The sequence below is a fragment of the Marmota flaviventris genome, chromosome 18 (assembly GCF_047511675.1).
Source record: "Marmota flaviventris isolate mMarFla1 chromosome 18, mMarFla1.hap1, whole genome shotgun sequence".
Lineage (NCBI taxonomy): Eukaryota > Metazoa > Chordata > Mammalia > Rodentia > Sciuridae > Marmota > Marmota flaviventris.
This window is the reverse complement of record NC_092515.1, coordinates 8,408,422-8,424,295: the sequence shown is the minus strand read 5'-3', so window position 1 is coordinate 8,424,295 and position 15,874 is coordinate 8,408,422. Positions and strand designations below refer to the sequence as shown.

Here is a 15,874-nt window from a genome sequence, read left to right as displayed (position 1 = left end):
TGCAGCAGGAGGGAGTCCTTGAGCAACCAGAGGAAGGATGATAGATAAGGGACAATGTGAGGGTTCAGAGTCCCCAGTTTCCTTTTTCCCTGGAGGGGTGTGAGTTTCCACCTCTTTACTTTGATAACTCGAGCCATAGGATTTATGCCACGAACCCCCATGAGGTACAGGTGCAGGGACAGGAGATGAAGCAGGGAACCAGGTGAGATCTGGAAGTTTCAGACATTATTCCCAGGGGAACAGCCCCTCAGGAAAACCTTTCATCTTCTCCTGGTACAGCTTATCAAAGGCTTCGGCTTGGGCCACTGTGAAGTGATTCTTCCAGTCCCCACAGATGCCTGGCAAACACAAACCAGAGACTCAGATGAGAGCTACCCACAGGTCTGACCCCAGCACATCTCCCTGATGTGTCTTGCCATCACCTGGGAAGGACACTGGGGTAACAGCAGAGCGTCCAGGGCTCACCGGGGAGCCACCTGCCATCACACCTTTTCATACTTTACCCACCTGGAAATGATTTCCTGCCTTCCCTCTCCTCTCTCCTGGCCCAGCCCACACACTATGCGCCCTTAATGATGGCGGCCACATCTTCTGATACATCTGGAACCTATCTGCTTCTCACTACTGCCATTTCCACCACCTTTGGCCAAGCCCACGGCATTTCCGACCTGGATGACCGCAGTAGATTGTGAGAGGTCCCTGGGCTCTGACTGCTCACCTTTGCGAGTTCTCCCCAGCACAGCAGCCACTGTGACCTCTCCCCAGGTCCAGGGATCCAGCCCCTTCCTGCTCCATCTCCCCCAACCTGGGTGTGACTCTAGGTGACGGGTCCCTTGTGGTTTCCCTCGCCGTCCCTTGTGACTCTCCACTTGCCTGTCACCTGGTTCTCTGGCTCAGCCTCACACGTGACAGGCTTCCCTCTCCTCAGCCGCATGTCTCGTCCCTCCTCCTCGGGGCTCTCCTAGCAGAGACTCACGTCTCGTCATCCCATCCGTTGGCCTCATTCAAGTCTCGACTCCAAGGCAACCTTCCAAGTGAGGTCTCTCATCACCAGTTTAGAGTCGTTCCTCTCCATCCTTATTTACTCACAGCAGTGGTCAAGATGGACCTGCTCTGTGTGCGGCTCGTGTGTGCATATGGTATGGATTTCTAACATATCAGGAAATCCACATTCTTAAAAAAATGCCTAAGACTTCGTGTTTCAAAGATTGCAGACATATTGTATATACTCAATAAATAATGACTGAAGGGATTTATGGAAAAACAAGGAGTGTCCTAACAATGTGGCCCTTTTACAGGTGAGCAAAGAAAGTCCTGGGTGGGCAGCCCAGCGAGAAAGCGATGGACGCAGAAACTACGTCCCCCATGTTGATGGGGAAGTCATGAGCACAGCATTATTTTACGTATCCCATAAGTTAATTTTGAAGTGGTAGGGCAACATGTTAGTTAAATTAGTGTGACCTTTAGACTGCATACTAGTCTATTAATTGATATAGATCGTGTAAATACAAATAGCATAACTCAACTCGAATGGATATGAATAACAGGGCAGAGGTCTGGTATGTACCTGGTATCCTGTAGATGTTACTCTCGTGTTCATCTTTATCTTCCTGGTTAGAATAGTTGTTTTTTTTAGTGGTCAATGGACTTTATTTTATTTATTCACTGCGGTGCTGAGAATGGAACCCAGTGCCTCCCACGTGCTAGGCAAGCGCTCTAGAGCCCCAGCTCCAGCCTTAGGAGAGTTTTTGTGGATTTTCTCTGCTCATGTGTTGCCCAGAACATGACTGGCTACTGGTGATCCAGAACGAGGTCCTCCTTCCTAGAATTTTGGTAAATTTAGTATGTATGGCTTCCCACCCTGAAACGGCAGGCCCGAGGACTTCACCACAAGGTGATTGCTGGGCGTGACTCCACCCTGGCTTGTACCTGTGAACACTTTGCCACCATAGACCTTGTGAGGAAACAGGGTGAAGGAAAGTTCCAAGCCACACGTGCTGCACACAGCCGGCGCTTATCTCAGTGCTGCAAACAGAACCTTCCAGGAAAGCTGTGATCCAGGAGGGAAGTCGGACATCAGCGGGGGAAGCACCTGCGTGTTGTGGTGAGGCTCCTGCTCGCTGGACGCAGGGCGCCTGCTGATCCCGGAGCAGGATGAGGAGTGGGCTGCTGGGGCCGGCTGCTCGGGGTCTGCTCACTGGTGGTTGGACGACTCCGCGGGTTACTTTTCCTGTGTCTCACTGTGCTGGTCAGTCAGAGGAGAACCCCGTATTTCTCCTCCTGTGCCCCACGTGTCTGACCAATGCTAATTTGAAATCCTGCAGATCCTGCAGGTATCAATTTCTGTTTTTCCTGAATCCTCAGCGGTCAGAAGTCTTACTCCAAATTCTTGGGCGAGGGCTGCCATAGCCACAGGGTGGGGTGCTCCTCAAAGAGTGGAGGCTGGAAGTCTGGACGAAGGTTCTGGAAGCTTCCTTCTGAGGGTTTCTGGGAGGATTTGTTCCAGGCCTTTCTTCTTGCTGGGGAGATGGTCGTCTTCTTCCTGGGTCTTCAGATTGACCTCCTTCCATGTCTCTGTCTAAATGTCCTCTTTTGCAGGCACGAGTCACAGTGGCCCGTGGCCAGTGTAATGGCCTCCTTTTGACCCAGACACCTGGGAAAGGCCCTGTCTCCAGAGGCAAGCGCGTTCTGAGGTCCTGGGGGCCGGAGCCGCAGCTGACTGTGATGTGACAATGGTGTGATGTTTTCAGGAAACCCACTGAGCTCAGGGTCTCTTTATCGTGTTTACTCTTCTGTGTTAATGACTTGAGCGATTTTGATATTCTGACCAAGGGATGTTTGGATGTCATAATGCGGTGGGTAAAGTGTCTCTACCCATGCTGGTGACTGCACTTTAACTTAAAAAGTCAGCGTATGCTTTGATTAATATGTCTTTCTGTTGATTTAGCAAAAATCGTTGTAAAGTGCCTATTCTGTGATGTGTAATAACCAGAGACAGGAATGTGCAGAAATATCCAGTAATACAGTGGTTCCAGGGCTGATAGTAATAACTAGAGGTAATAATAACCAGGATTGCCTGGGGAAAATAAGACAGCTGAGGTGTGGAAGTGCCACCAAAGCCAGAGGGTGGCGACCTTGGCCGCTGGGAGGCACCTTGGGTGGAGCCTGGAGGATGTGGATCTGGTGGGAGGGATGGGCCATGGGGCAGGCCCTGAGGGCCACAGGGGTCCCTGTGGCTCTGGTCTCCCTCTCTGTCCACCCAGACCACCAGGAGCGGAGCAGCCCCCAGCCCCAAACAAACCCTTCCTCCTGGAAAGTCTCAGGTCCTTGGTGGCCCATGCCAAGCTGACTAATGGGACAATGGTGGCTCCCGTCTACCAGGGTATCAGCACCAGGGGAGATTCTCTGGGGTGGGCTTGGGGTTGTGGTAGGTGTGGGAGGTCTGGGAGGGCAGCAGCTCTCTCTGCTGTCACAGTGGCCCGCCCAGGCAGGACACAATGCCGCCTGCCCCTCCCAGGCCCTCTCAGCTTCCCCCAAGCGCCTGGGCGCCAGGAGTCAGGGTTGGTGGCGCAGTCCTCTCTGGTGAGTGGGCACGGCCTCCAGTCCTCCCGCATTCCCAGGTCAGAGCCCTTCCTTTTACCTTTTCTTGTAATTAAGAACCCGGTGTTCATGAGCTCCTCAGGAAGGACAGCAAAGTTGGACATCTTGTTTTGTTTCATGACTTGGAAGGAGCTGTTCTTGAGGACGGAGTCCAGTTCTTCTGGATTTAACTGCTTCCCCAGGAACTGACAGATCCTCTCTATGGTGCTTCTTGAGTTCTAAGAGGAAAAAACCCCGTGTGAGGATGGGAAAGAGCGAGACAAAAGCGAGAAGGAGAGGAGGGGCTGTAGAAGGAGGAGACATAGAAGCAGGAAGAAAGAGAGGACCATGATCTGGAAGTGAGCAAGGACCAGGTGGAGTGGGTCAGCCTGAGGTCCCAGAGTCTCTGGAGGCTGAGGCCAGAGGATCACAGGTTGGAGGCCAGCCACACCTTGATAAAATCCTACGCAACTCAGTGAGATCCTGTCTCACAATAAAATATAAAAAGGCTGGGGATGTGGCTCAGGGGTTAAGTGCCACTGGGTTCAATCCCCAGTACCCCACACCCCCACCAAAAAAATCCTTCAAAAAACAGAAGTGAGGGCTGGGGTTGTGGCTCAGAGGTGGAGCGCTCGCCTGTCATCCATGAGGCACTGGGTTCGATCCTCAGCACCACATAAAAGTAAAATAAAGACATTGTGTCCACCTGTAACTAAAAATAATAAACATTATAAAAGAAAAACAGACGTGAAAAAGGATTGAGTTGGATATAAGAAGAAAAAAAAAAGGAAAGAGGCCGAGAAGAGTGGGCATGGGGGATGTGTAGGAGGTGAGGTGAGGACACCTCCAAGACAGGGCCTGGGGTTTCTTCTCTATTTCTAGCAGTTTTATTGGAACACAGCTTTGTATATTTATGTGTTCATTGTGCTACTGGGGACTGAACCAGGGGTGGTTTTCCAGTGGGCTGCATCCCATTTATGTTTTTATTTATTTTTTTCAATTTTGAGACAGGGTCTTGCCAAGTTGCTGAGGCTGGCCTTGAACTTGTGATCCTCCTGCCTTGGCCTCCCGAGTCACTGGGATCACAGGTGTGCACAATGACACCCAGCTTGAGGAAAGGGATTTTTATAACAAGAAATGATGTGCTTGGGATGGACGACCGTCTTCTCAGGACTACCGTGCTTTTATTATCATTTTTGCTCCATGGGCCCCAGTTACCATCTAACAAGAAGGTGCGTGGCTGTGGCAGTGACTCACAAGTTCTCTCTGAGTTGGGAGAGAAGTGCAGGGGGGCGGGGGCTTGCTCTGGAGCTGGGGCCAAGGCTTCCTGGCCCAGGAGGGCCCTGCAGCAGGCCGTGTGGCAGGCGGGGGTGTCTCAGGGGACGGAAACACCTGTGTCAATGCCTCCCTCTGTTGTCTGTTTCCACTAAAGGTCAAGTTCTTTTCCAATGGTCCAGTCGCTGTTAGGGTTGTAGTTTTTCATACTTTCTTTAAAAATTCCAAAAAATCAGAAAATTTTGAAATTTCTAATTCACATTAATCCCATTCATAATTAATTGACTCCCACAGAGCAACTGCACGTATCTACGAAGTCCCTACAACGTGCCACGACCAGAACCAGGGCCCCGGCATGTCTATGCCTCAGACTAGGTCACCAGTCCGTGTGGGCGCCTTCAACTTCCTATTAGCTGATTGGAAAGGCCTGAGCCCTCGTTGCCCCTCGTTGTCCCCTGGGCTGCGGGACAGCAGGCTCTGGTTCTGCTCTCCAAGGAGCCCCAGTCCCTCCTTCCAGTTTTGAGCACCCGTGGTACCTTTGGCACGTCTAGTTCTGGGCGTGTCCAATGCTTATTGACACTGAGCTCCGTCTCTGTCCTGTCTCAGGCAGCAGAGATGACGGACAGTTGGGCAGCTGGACACACCTCGGAGAGGAAACCGTTCCCACCCGCCCCTCTCAACACTAGGTCCTCAGCAGCATTGTACCTCATGCTCCCAGGAAAACCTGAACCCCATGGGGTGCAGGCCAGGCACAGGAGGGCCCTGTGGATGGTGCAAGAGGAAGTCAACTGGAAGACGTGGGGAGGGAGCCGGAGCTTGGGGAGGGTCAAGCAGAGCAGGGCGATGGAGGCCCAGGGCTCATCTCACTCTTGTGACCCCTGAGAGGCTCTGCTTTGACAGGGAGCGTGGAGGGGAGAAACTGAGGACCAGGGACGTCAGGGGGAGTGAGGATGTTGGGGCGCGGGCAGGCGCTGGCCATAACGGGGCTCACCTTCTGCAGATCCTCATAACTCAGCAGCAGGACGTTCGCCCTGTGTCTCACGGACATCCAGCCACGAATGTGCTCAAACCATGATCCATAGGGCACTGCGGGGCGGGCACAGGGGGACAGGTCACACACTCCAGGAGAGCTGAGAAGCTACACTCCCCCCACCCCCCCAGCCCCTGCCAGGCTGGTTAGGATACAGCTCACAGATGACACGCCTATGTACTTACAGCGTCCACGGGTTCCTCTTCTCACCATGGTCACCACTCTCTCTACATCTACCTTCCTCAGTGGCTCTGACAAAGATTAGCCTCAGGGAGGTCTATAACAGTGGGATTAGCTCTTGGGTCTGCACTGCCCTACACACATACACACACACACACACACATGCATGCACACACACGCAAGAACATACATGAAGCACACACACATATGCATACACACACATGAACACACATGCATGCACACATAGGCACACACAGGCACATGCACACACATGCATGCACACACAGACACACACACGCACATGCACACATACATGCACACACATGCCTGCACACACACATGCATGCACACAGTGAAATGTTGGGATCCAGATGATTGGCCTAGTCTTCACCTTGCACGCCCATGGTTGGTCATCGCTGGTGGCTAGGCAGCCTCATGGCTTGTGCCACGGGAAGGACCATGCACAAGAGGGGAAGCCACCTCTCCTCCAGGACCAGAGGGAGCTTGGAGGGTGGCTCTCTCCAGGAGCATCCCGATTCCTCCTGAGGGCAGGGCCTCTCCCACTGTCACCTCTGACAGGTTCCTGACCCTTCCAATATTGTCACCCTGGTGCTAAGCTCATGACACATGGCCACGGGGGGACATTTCAGCCATATCCAAACCACAGCGTTCTGCCCTGGGCCTCAAGGCTTGCCTGTCCTCCCCACAGGCCTGAAGTGCCAACGGTCCAGCACACTCAAAAGTTCAAGTTCAAGGCTTCATCTAAGACTCGGGCCAACGTCTTTCAGGTGGGAACTCCGTTTCCCTGCTTCTGGCGTCCCTGGCTTGCTTCCTGTGGCTCCTGTGGTGACAGAGGTCACAGAAAGACAGGAGCAGACCCCTGGGGCCTCTCTCAGCAGTGGAGGTGGGGTCTGGAATTTGGTGGTCTCAGAAAAGAAGCTTTTTCAGGGCCACAGAGCATCTCTCCCTTCTGCTGGTGGCACCCAGGAGGAAGGAACAGTGTCAGCCTGCCCCAGAGGCCACCAAATTGGGAATCGAGTGGGTGAATCTGCATAAACATGGGGTAGACGCCACAGTGGTTTTACTATATTTTCTCTGAGCTCCCGGTTGGTGCTATGTTCTGAATGTGGATTGACGCCCCAAACTCAGACAGGAGTCTAATCCTGGAAGTTAAACTCAGGGTATTAAGAGGGACAAGTGCAGCTGGCCGTGTACAAAGGCGTGACCTTGGGAAGTGATCTGTTTAGGTCACTAGAGTCATGGGTCCTGATGGATCCCTGTGGCTTTTCAACCCCCCCTTCTTCATTTTTATGGCACTGGGGATTGAACCGTGGGTCACTCTACCACTGAGATTCACCCCAGTCCTTTTTATTGAGACAGGGTCTGGCTAAGTTGCTGAGGCTGGCCTCTAACTGGGGATCCTCCTGCCTCGTCCTCCCAGGTAGCTGGGATTACAGACATGCACCACAGTGCCCAGCCTCTTATGGCTTTGTAAGGAGGGGAAGAGAGAGCACACAGAGATACAGGAGCACTCTCCTCAGGATGAGAGGCAGCCCAGGGGCCCCTCACCGGTGCCCATGCCATGCTCTTTGGATATTGTACTTCTGGAACTGTGAGCCCACATAAACCCTTTTCATTTTAAAGTAGTCTGCCTTGGGGATTTTGATAGAGTAATGAAAAGCTGACTAATACAACTGGATAAGCAAGAAAGAGGCCTGTGCAGGAGTTCAAGGGAGATGGGGGCAAGGGTGGGGTTGTAGGTGATGGCGTCATCACCCACCACCACTGATTCCATTTTGTAAGATTCCTGGGGACCTCTGAAGCACAATCCAGACTTTTCTAGACACCAATGGCAGGATCAAATACACCACTAGTGAGGGGGGCTCCCTGATGTCCATCATGTGGCTTCACTGCCCTCTTCTTCTGAAGGGGAGGCTGGGCGAGGCAGAAAGGAGGCCTGAAGCCTTCAGCTGGGGGCCGCGCTGCTCAGACAGCACTTTATGCTGAGGACGGGGATGGAGGTGTAAGGAGAAGGTCAAGTGTGCAGTGTGTGGCAGGTGACTGCAGTGTGGCATGCAGGGGAAGCGCAGCGGGGAGGCCACCAGGATCCAGGTGAGGAGCAGCAGTGTGGCTGTGGAAGGGATGGCTAGTGGACACTGTTATTTAACAAGGGCGACGAGACACCTGCCATGGGACAAGAGCCATCCCAATACCTGGGGACCAACCATGAGCTCTGGAGGTGCTGGGGTTGTAGTGTGAGGCTCAGGGATAAGGAACTAAATAGGCGCCTGTTGGTGAAAGGGCCAAGGAAGGGAGCAAATAGATATGAGTGGAGCTGGGGGTGGATGTTGCCTTAATAGGAAGGAAAGATCCCCGACTGGTGACAACACAGGGCTCCATCGAGGTTCTGGGACTTGGTTACGAGTTAGATAAGGGAAGGTGGCCAGGGGCATGAGACAGGGGTGGCCAAGAGAGGACACCGTGCAGTAGGGTGGATCTGGGCCTCACAGGTGGCTGGTTCTGCTGCCTGATCAGGAAGAATGGGAGGCGGCGAGTTCGGGGTGTGGGGAAGATGTGCTCAGGGGTGGACACAGGGCTTCGGTGCCTGTGGCGCCCCCTAGTGGACACACTGGCTTAGGTGCCTGTGGAGCTCCTGGTGGACACAGGGACTTAGATGCCTGTGGTGCTCCCTAGGGAGCTGTCTTGGGGCTGCGGGCTTGCGAGGCCCTCGCAGTGGGGATGTGGGCTTTTCACGCAGCGTGGAGAGACACTGCAAAACTGAAAGCACCAAACCTCTGCTCCCAGAGAGCACAGAGCTCAGACTTTTGTTCTTGGTACCAAGGATTGGACCTGGGGCGTGTAATCACTGGGCCACACCCGGAGCCCCGTTTTAATATTTTAAAATTCTGAGACAGTTCTCACCAAGTTAGCCTCACCGAGTTGCTTAGGGCCTGAGTTGGTGAGGCTGGCCTTGAACTTGCAATCCTCCTGCCTCAGCCTCCTGAGCCACTGCGATCACAGGTGTGTGCTACTTCTCCCGGATTACTCAGCAAATTGTGAAGCAGAAAGGAAAAGAGGAGAAAGGGAGCTTTGAAAAGAAACGACTTTTCCAAAGAATGGTGGAAGGTCAGGATTTCATTTTTCAGGAAGACAAGGACAAGCTGACTTTCAGAAAGTCCCAAATCAGGGAGAGCTGAGAGAAGAGCGTGAGCAGAGGGTCGGTGCCGGGAACTCAGGGGAGGACAGCCAGGCGGCTCCCCACGGGCAGCGGGAGGGCTGGGCTGTGCTGGTGGGCAGCAGAGCAGGAACCTGGGCAGGTCTGGTTTCGGGGGTGATGGGCGGTGCATCCACAGGAGGCGGGAATCAGGGCCTCGGGTTGGGGCCAAGTGAGGTCTGAATGGGGACCCTGTGCACCCCAGCTTCTGTGCGTGAAGGACACTCACCATTTCCTTGGATGAACTCTTCAAAGAACTGTTCCAGTGAGTCTGGATTCTTAACAAAGTTTGTCCTGCTCCAGAAAAAATAGCCAGACACAAGAGCATCTCTGGGATTTCTGATGATATAAATCACCTTAAATGGAAACAGGAGAGAATGTACAGTTGATACTGTCATTTCCACCTTTTTTGATCTTTACCTTTATTTATTTATTTGGGTACCAGGGATTGAACTCAGGGGTGCTTAACCACGGAGCCACATCCCCAGCACCCCCCTGTTTGGTTTTTATTTCGAGACAGGGTCTCACTGAGTTGCTTAGTGTCTCACTAAGTTGCTGAGGAGGGCATTGAACTGGCGATCCTCCTACCTCAGCCTCCTGAGCTGCTGGGGTTACAGGTGTGCACTAACACGTCCAGATTTTACCTTTAACCTTGAGCTTTAATTTGCATTAAATGTCTCCTAAATATGAATGAAATATTTTCCTGTGTGTCTGGAAATTTAACACAGCGGTGTGCTGAGTGAAGCTACCTGCCGTTTTTATTTTTATTTTGAGACAGGGTATCCGTAGATTGCAGAGGCCGCCTTAAACCTGCAGTCTTCCTGCCTGTGTCCTGGGTTGCTGGGCTCACCAGTGTGTGCTCGCGTGCCTGGCTGATTGGATGATCTCAGTGACCATAGTCATTAACGGGACATGCAGGTGAAGGTTCCTGGGAAATATCACGGTGGCCGGATGGACAAAGGCAAGAGGAACCCTGGTATGTTCCTTCTCACCATGAGAAGTCTGTGTGCTTTAAGGATTGCCAACGGGGTGATGGATAAGTCATGGCATATTTATAGACATACAATATACAGTCGTTCCCCACCCACGACACACATTCCATTGGGCGAATGAATCCAGATACCTAGGTGCTCACAGCCTGAGTCCATGTGCGGGAATAAAGAACAACCAGAACTAGTCCACACCTGGGCTTGGTGTGCAGTCCCGCAGTCCCTGTGGCTTGGGGGCTTTAGGTAGGAAGATCACAAGTTTGAAGCCAGTCCCACCAATGTAGCATGGCCTGAAGCAACTTAGCAAGACCCTGTCTCCAAATAAAAAATAAAAAGGGCTGTGGATGTGGCTCAGTGGTTAAGTGCCCTTGGGTTCAATCTCTGGCAGAAAAACACAGCAAAATAAAACTAATTTACAGCTGTAATTAAGCATGGTATTTGCCTTTGTCGGTGGGCACTGACTGAATGGGCATGAGGGAACTTTCTGGCATGGTAGAACTTTCTGGAACAACTCTCATCTGGAAGATGGTTACTTGCTGCAACAGTAGACTTTCTGGAAAGTAGAAGTGTTCTCATCCTATCAGGAAGATGGTAACCCAGTTGTGTACGTATCATCAAGATAATAATTTTTGTAGACGGACATGGTGCCTTTATTTTTATGTGGTGCTGAGTATGGAACCCAGTGCCTCACATGTTAGGCAAGTGCTCTACCACTGAGCCCCAGCCCCATACCTGAGATAGTGTTTGAGATTCACACACACACACACACACACAAAGACACACACACACACACACACACCCCACACACACACTCGGGCAGGGTCACTTGGAGTTTGAATATCAGAATTTTGCTTTTCGTTTTGCACCAACTCTCCTGTGCATTATTCAAGGACTCCGTTTCCCAGCCAGTGATTTATTTGCCAGACTCACATAGACACCTGCAGATAGTTGTAAGGGGACAAATTCATTGTTGCTGCACCCACATGACATTTCCAAGAGAGGAGATGATGATGAGGATGATTTTCATGCTGGGGATTTCCCTCAAGAGCACTGAGCCACATCCCCTTCCTTTTAATTTTTTATTTTGAGATAAGTTCTCACTGAGTTGCTTAGGGCCTTGCTAGATCACTGAGACTGGCCTTGAATTTGTGATCCTCCTGCCTCAGCCTCCCAAGCCGCTGAGATTACAGCTGAGAGTCACTGTGCCTGGCCAACAGAGGAGATTCTGAGGTGATGTTTCCAGATGTAGTTTAAGTATAGAAATTAAAAAAAATCATACACAAATGAATACCTTCCAGCAAACTGTTTCCAAAAACAGCACGCAGTGGCTGGGACCCTGGCTCTCCCTGTTCCTTCTGATCAGCTCTAAGCCCCAGGGAGGCTCACGCGCTGGTGGACTCAGGCCCCTGCTCTGTGCAGCAGGTGGCCATCCTTAGAGAGAGTGGCCAGGCCTCCAGAGCCACCTGGGCTCCCGCAGCTGATATGACCAGCTGACTTCACTATGAGGCAGGAGACTTACTATTCCTCTGTTAGGGCAGCAAAAGCGGGGCAATCTAGTACATAATGCAGCTGTAAATGTAAGGTTGTACTTAAAATGTCATTTTCTAAGATTCGGTTTTTGTCCTTTTACACCAAGCTTTTTTTTTTTTTTTTTTTTTTTTGTACCAGGGATTGAACCCAGAGGGACTTAACCCTGAGCCACATCCCCAGCCCTTTTTACATTTGATTTAGACACAGGGTCTGGCTGAGTTGCTTAGGCCCTCAGTAAGTTGCTGAAGCTGGCTTTGAACTCCTGATCCTACTGCCTCAGCCTCCTGAGCTCTGGGGTTACAGATGTGAGCCACTGCACCTGGCTCCACCTTAACTCAGGCTTCAATAACCTGTGGGCCGTCCAGTCCTTGTCCTCAAGCATGGTTCTAGGTGTGGCAACATGGGCCTCACCGGATGCCCGCGGGTCCCAGTCCCTCTCTTCCTGCCCAATGAGAAGGCACCCCCAGCAGGATCTCTGGGGCTTTGGGGGCAGGTTAAAGTCTAAGAGGCATTTGTCAAGCATTTCTACAGCATCAGGCACTGACCTTGCCCTTGGAAGTGAAGAAGGACTTGGGGAAGAGGTGGAAAGGAAGGTGGGAGGTGAAGAAGCGCGGGTCCTCCGAGTCTCTGTCTACCTGCTCAGCGTAGTTTATCTCTATCCAGGGTGAGCGCTTCCAGAAGGGCACTGATTGAACCCACTTGGGGTCCCCGCGTGAGTGAATCAGGCAGAGAATTTCAATCAACCATAGGGTTCCTGGAAAAGAGGGAAAAGTGACGTTCACTCCTTTCAGTGTGACCTTTGAAGTAAAAATTATGGTAAAATAGATGAGCTTTCTGTGATAACCATTTAACATTTTTTATTTATTGACTTATTTTTTGCAGTATTAGGAATTTCACCCAGAGACGCTATACCTCGGAGCCCCATTCCCAGCCCTCTTTATTTTTTTATTTTGAGACAGGTTCTTGTTGGGTTGGTGGTGCATGCCTGTAATCCCAGCAGCTCAGGAGGCTGAGGCAGAAGGATGGCAAGTTTGAGGCCATCCTTAGCGAATCAGAGAATCCCTAAGCAACTTAGCAAGAGCCTATCTCAAAATATCCTGGGCATGTAGCTGAGTGGTAAAGTTCCCCTGGTTTCAATCCCCAGTATCTAAAAACAAAACTACAAACAAACAACCCCCCCAATCAAAAAATAAAAAATAAAAAAGCAAACAAAACAAGACAAAGACCCTCCCCTCCCCCCCTCAAAAAAAAAAAAAAAAAAAAAAAAAAAACAAAACCCTGGAGATAGATTCTCATTAAGTTGCCTGGGACTTGTGATCCTCCTGCCTCAGCCTCCTGAGCGGCTGGGATTCCAGGCATGTGCCGCTGCGCCTGGCTCATGAGCACTTTAAAGCATGCGCTCCATAGTGTTGTCCATTCCCAAAGTTGCTCAGCCAAGGTCCTGAGCGTTGTCATCTTGGAAAATGGAAACTCTGCTCATGAAGCAGCAGCTCCCCCACCTCTTCTCTTGCCCCTGTACCACCATCCTGTTCTCTGTTGCCATGGACTTGACTACACTAGTAGTTTGCATTTATGGCGCTCGTCCTTCTGTGCTGAACTTATTTCATTTAGCACGATGCCCTCAATACTTATCTCCTGGAACACGCGTCAGAATTTTCTTCCTTTCCAAGGCTGACAACTAAAATCTTCCATGTGTCACTCGACCACATTTTGTTTGGGCTCTTTTCTGAGATCCTTTTAATATGTTCCCACTGCCCTTGACTTTCCAACCCGTTCCCCTTCCAAGGCCATTGGCCTCAATGCTCACCCAGTTTGCAATTCTCCTGCCCCCAGTCCCCTCACATAGATGTGTAATGCGAGTCCTTTCAGTCCCTTGAATTTTCCAAACCCTTGCCGATTCCCAGCTGTTGTCCGTGCTGACTCCCCTACTCTGCAATACCCACCATGTGACTCCATTCAGACTTTCATCTCTATTGAGCGGATATTTCCGTATTATGTGCTCATAGTAATATGAGCTGGGAAGTCACTGGTGTGGGACACTGCCCTTGCTTCCTTCCACCTCAAGACGCCCAGAACATAGAGATTTCCCCAGGGAAATGTAGGGTGCCCTCTCCCACCCCCTTCTCCATACCACCACACAAATGCCTGAATCTGCTTAGGCTTCACTGGTACATTGGCTTCCAATACCTTTGATGATCTCTGCCGAGCACTTATGTCACTCTGTCCTGGTCTGAATGGAAGTGTCCTGGGCACTGCGCCTTTCTCCCCAAAGCAGCGCTCACTGGCGTGGAGAGCGCGGGCAGTCCCTCTACTGAGTGGGTGAGGAACGTCACCCTGGCCTTTCTCATGGGCGGTTCCTGTCCTGTTTCCTCACCTGATTTGGGGTAAGACACGATTACTGTGTCTTCATCCTTCATCACAAACTTCTCACATGCTGTTCTTAAATATTCAGTTTGGTACCTATTCGGGAAACGGATCCCTTCGAACCACACACCGTCCTCTGACATGCTGACAGACTGTGCGCGTGGCGTTAGGTTCCAGCTGTAGAGGTCGTGGCAGATGGCGGAGATGGAATTCAGTCTTAAAGTCAAAAGAATCATTAACTTTCCCAACTTTGCAGTGGAATTAATTGGCCGATAAGGAGAAATAAACATTGTGATCTGTGGATGAGAGGTTCCTCGTGTTGAGCAATTGTGAACCCAGCTCAAGGGCATCCTGGGGCCATCTGCTGGTGAGTGCTTGGCAGGAAGTGGTCATTCAAAAAATACACACACGAAACAAACATTTAGAAAAAGATTTATATTTCAGAATGTTTTTAGATGTCTTGAAAAATCATAGAGTACAGGAAGTTTCCAAATTCAGGTTTCAGTCAGATTTTTCTTAGATTTCCCTTGCTCCAAAATCTGAGTGGAGGACTCCGAGGGCTAATGGTTTCAGGGTCCACACTAGACACCAAAGGGCGCTAGGCCCCGAGCGTGCCGTCTACTGACTTTAGGAATATTCCAAGAAATATCTGCTCTCCTCTGCTTCCTGGCTGTTGTGAACGGAGCAGGGCTCCCCGCCCCAAGCCCTTACCCCAGGATGTTCTGCTTCCCTGGGCCCATAGCAGGGGACTCGGCCCACCACGGACTGAACCCCTGGAGCAGTGAACAAGAATAAACTTTTATTCCTCTAAGTTGTTCTTGTCATGTATTTTGCTCACAGCGTCAAAAAACTAACACGTGGGGCTGGGGTTGTGGCTCAGCGGTAGAGCACTCGCCTAGCACATGTGAGGTCCTGCGAAATAAGGTATTGTGTCCACCTACAGCTAAAAATAAAACAAAAAGCACCTAACACATGTGCCAATGATCCGTTTTATAAATGGCGGCAGCATGCTCAGGACCAATCTAGTTCTTTACTTTAGAGGGAGAAACACCGGGCCGTAGAGTGGTTAAGGGTTGTATTCAGCCATGCGCTGATCTCTGCCAAGTGGCAGATCTGGGACTGGAACCCAGAGAGGATCACTCCAGAGATGGCTGACAGTGTGTGGAATGGGGGTCAGCAAAAGGTGTCCTCCTCCTGACCTCTGAAACCTCCCAATGGGATCTCATTTGGGAAAGAGTCTTTGCAGATGTCATCAAGTTGAACACCTTGAGAGGAGACGGTGATGGATTCCCTGGTGTCCCTAAATTCAATGACAAATGTCTTTGTGAGGGACAGAAGACACATAGATGAAGAAGTCCTTGTGAAGTTGCAGGCAAAGCCCGAGGGGACGCAGGCATGTTAAGGAATTTCTGAAGCCACTGGGCCGTGGGAGAGTCCAGGACAGATTCTGCTCTAGAGCATCCACCCTGGAGCACCTGGCACCTTGATTCTGGACTGTGGAGGGAGCAGCAGTAAGGACCTGTTGTTTGAAGTCCCTGGGTTTGTGGTCATTGGTTATGGCAGCCACAGGAAGCTAATATGGTACTCTTAGATTCGAATGGTATGTGGCTTCCTCCAGAGCTGCGAGTGTCCCCCTTAGTTATTGTCCCCCACTTACGCTGTGCAAAGCTGAAGTTGTCACCACTGCTCAGAATCCTTTTTCCCTGGGGAATC

General features: G+C 51.1%; 1 protein-coding gene across 1 annotated transcript; it reads right to left on the bottom strand.

Annotated features, from left to right (window-relative positions):
* Positions 1-225: 225 nt before the first annotated feature.
* Positions 226-14,304, bottom strand: LOC139702670 (sulfotransferase 2A1-like). The gene is made up of 6 exons (XM_071604286.1): positions 14,172-14,304; positions 12,343-12,551; positions 9,508-9,634; positions 5,846-5,940; positions 3,641-3,818; positions 226-338 (listed from the first exon to the last, which is right to left on the bottom strand). Exons 1-6 carry the CDS (start codon positions 14,302-14,304, stop codon positions 226-228), a joined length of 855 nt encoding a protein of 284 aa, XP_071460387.1.
* Positions 14,305-15,874: the final 1,570 nt, after the last annotated feature.

What these genes read in the sequence shown, in the direction of transcription:
- LOC139702670 (XM_071604286.1), bottom strand. Translation starts at nt 14,304, where the DNA reads ATGTCAGAGGACGGTGTGTGGTTCGAAGGGATCCGTTTCCCGAATAGG. An exon ending in CGTGTCTTACCCCAAATCAG is followed by an intron (nt 12,552 to 14,171) that starts GTGAGGAAACAG and finishes CCTCTTTTCCAG; the next exon opens with GAACCCTATGGTTGATTGAA. An exon ending in AGAGTTCATCCAAGGAAATG is followed by an intron (nt 5,941 to 9,507) that starts GTGAGTGTCCTT and finishes CCCGCCCCGCAG; the next exon opens with TGCCCTATGGATCATGGTTT.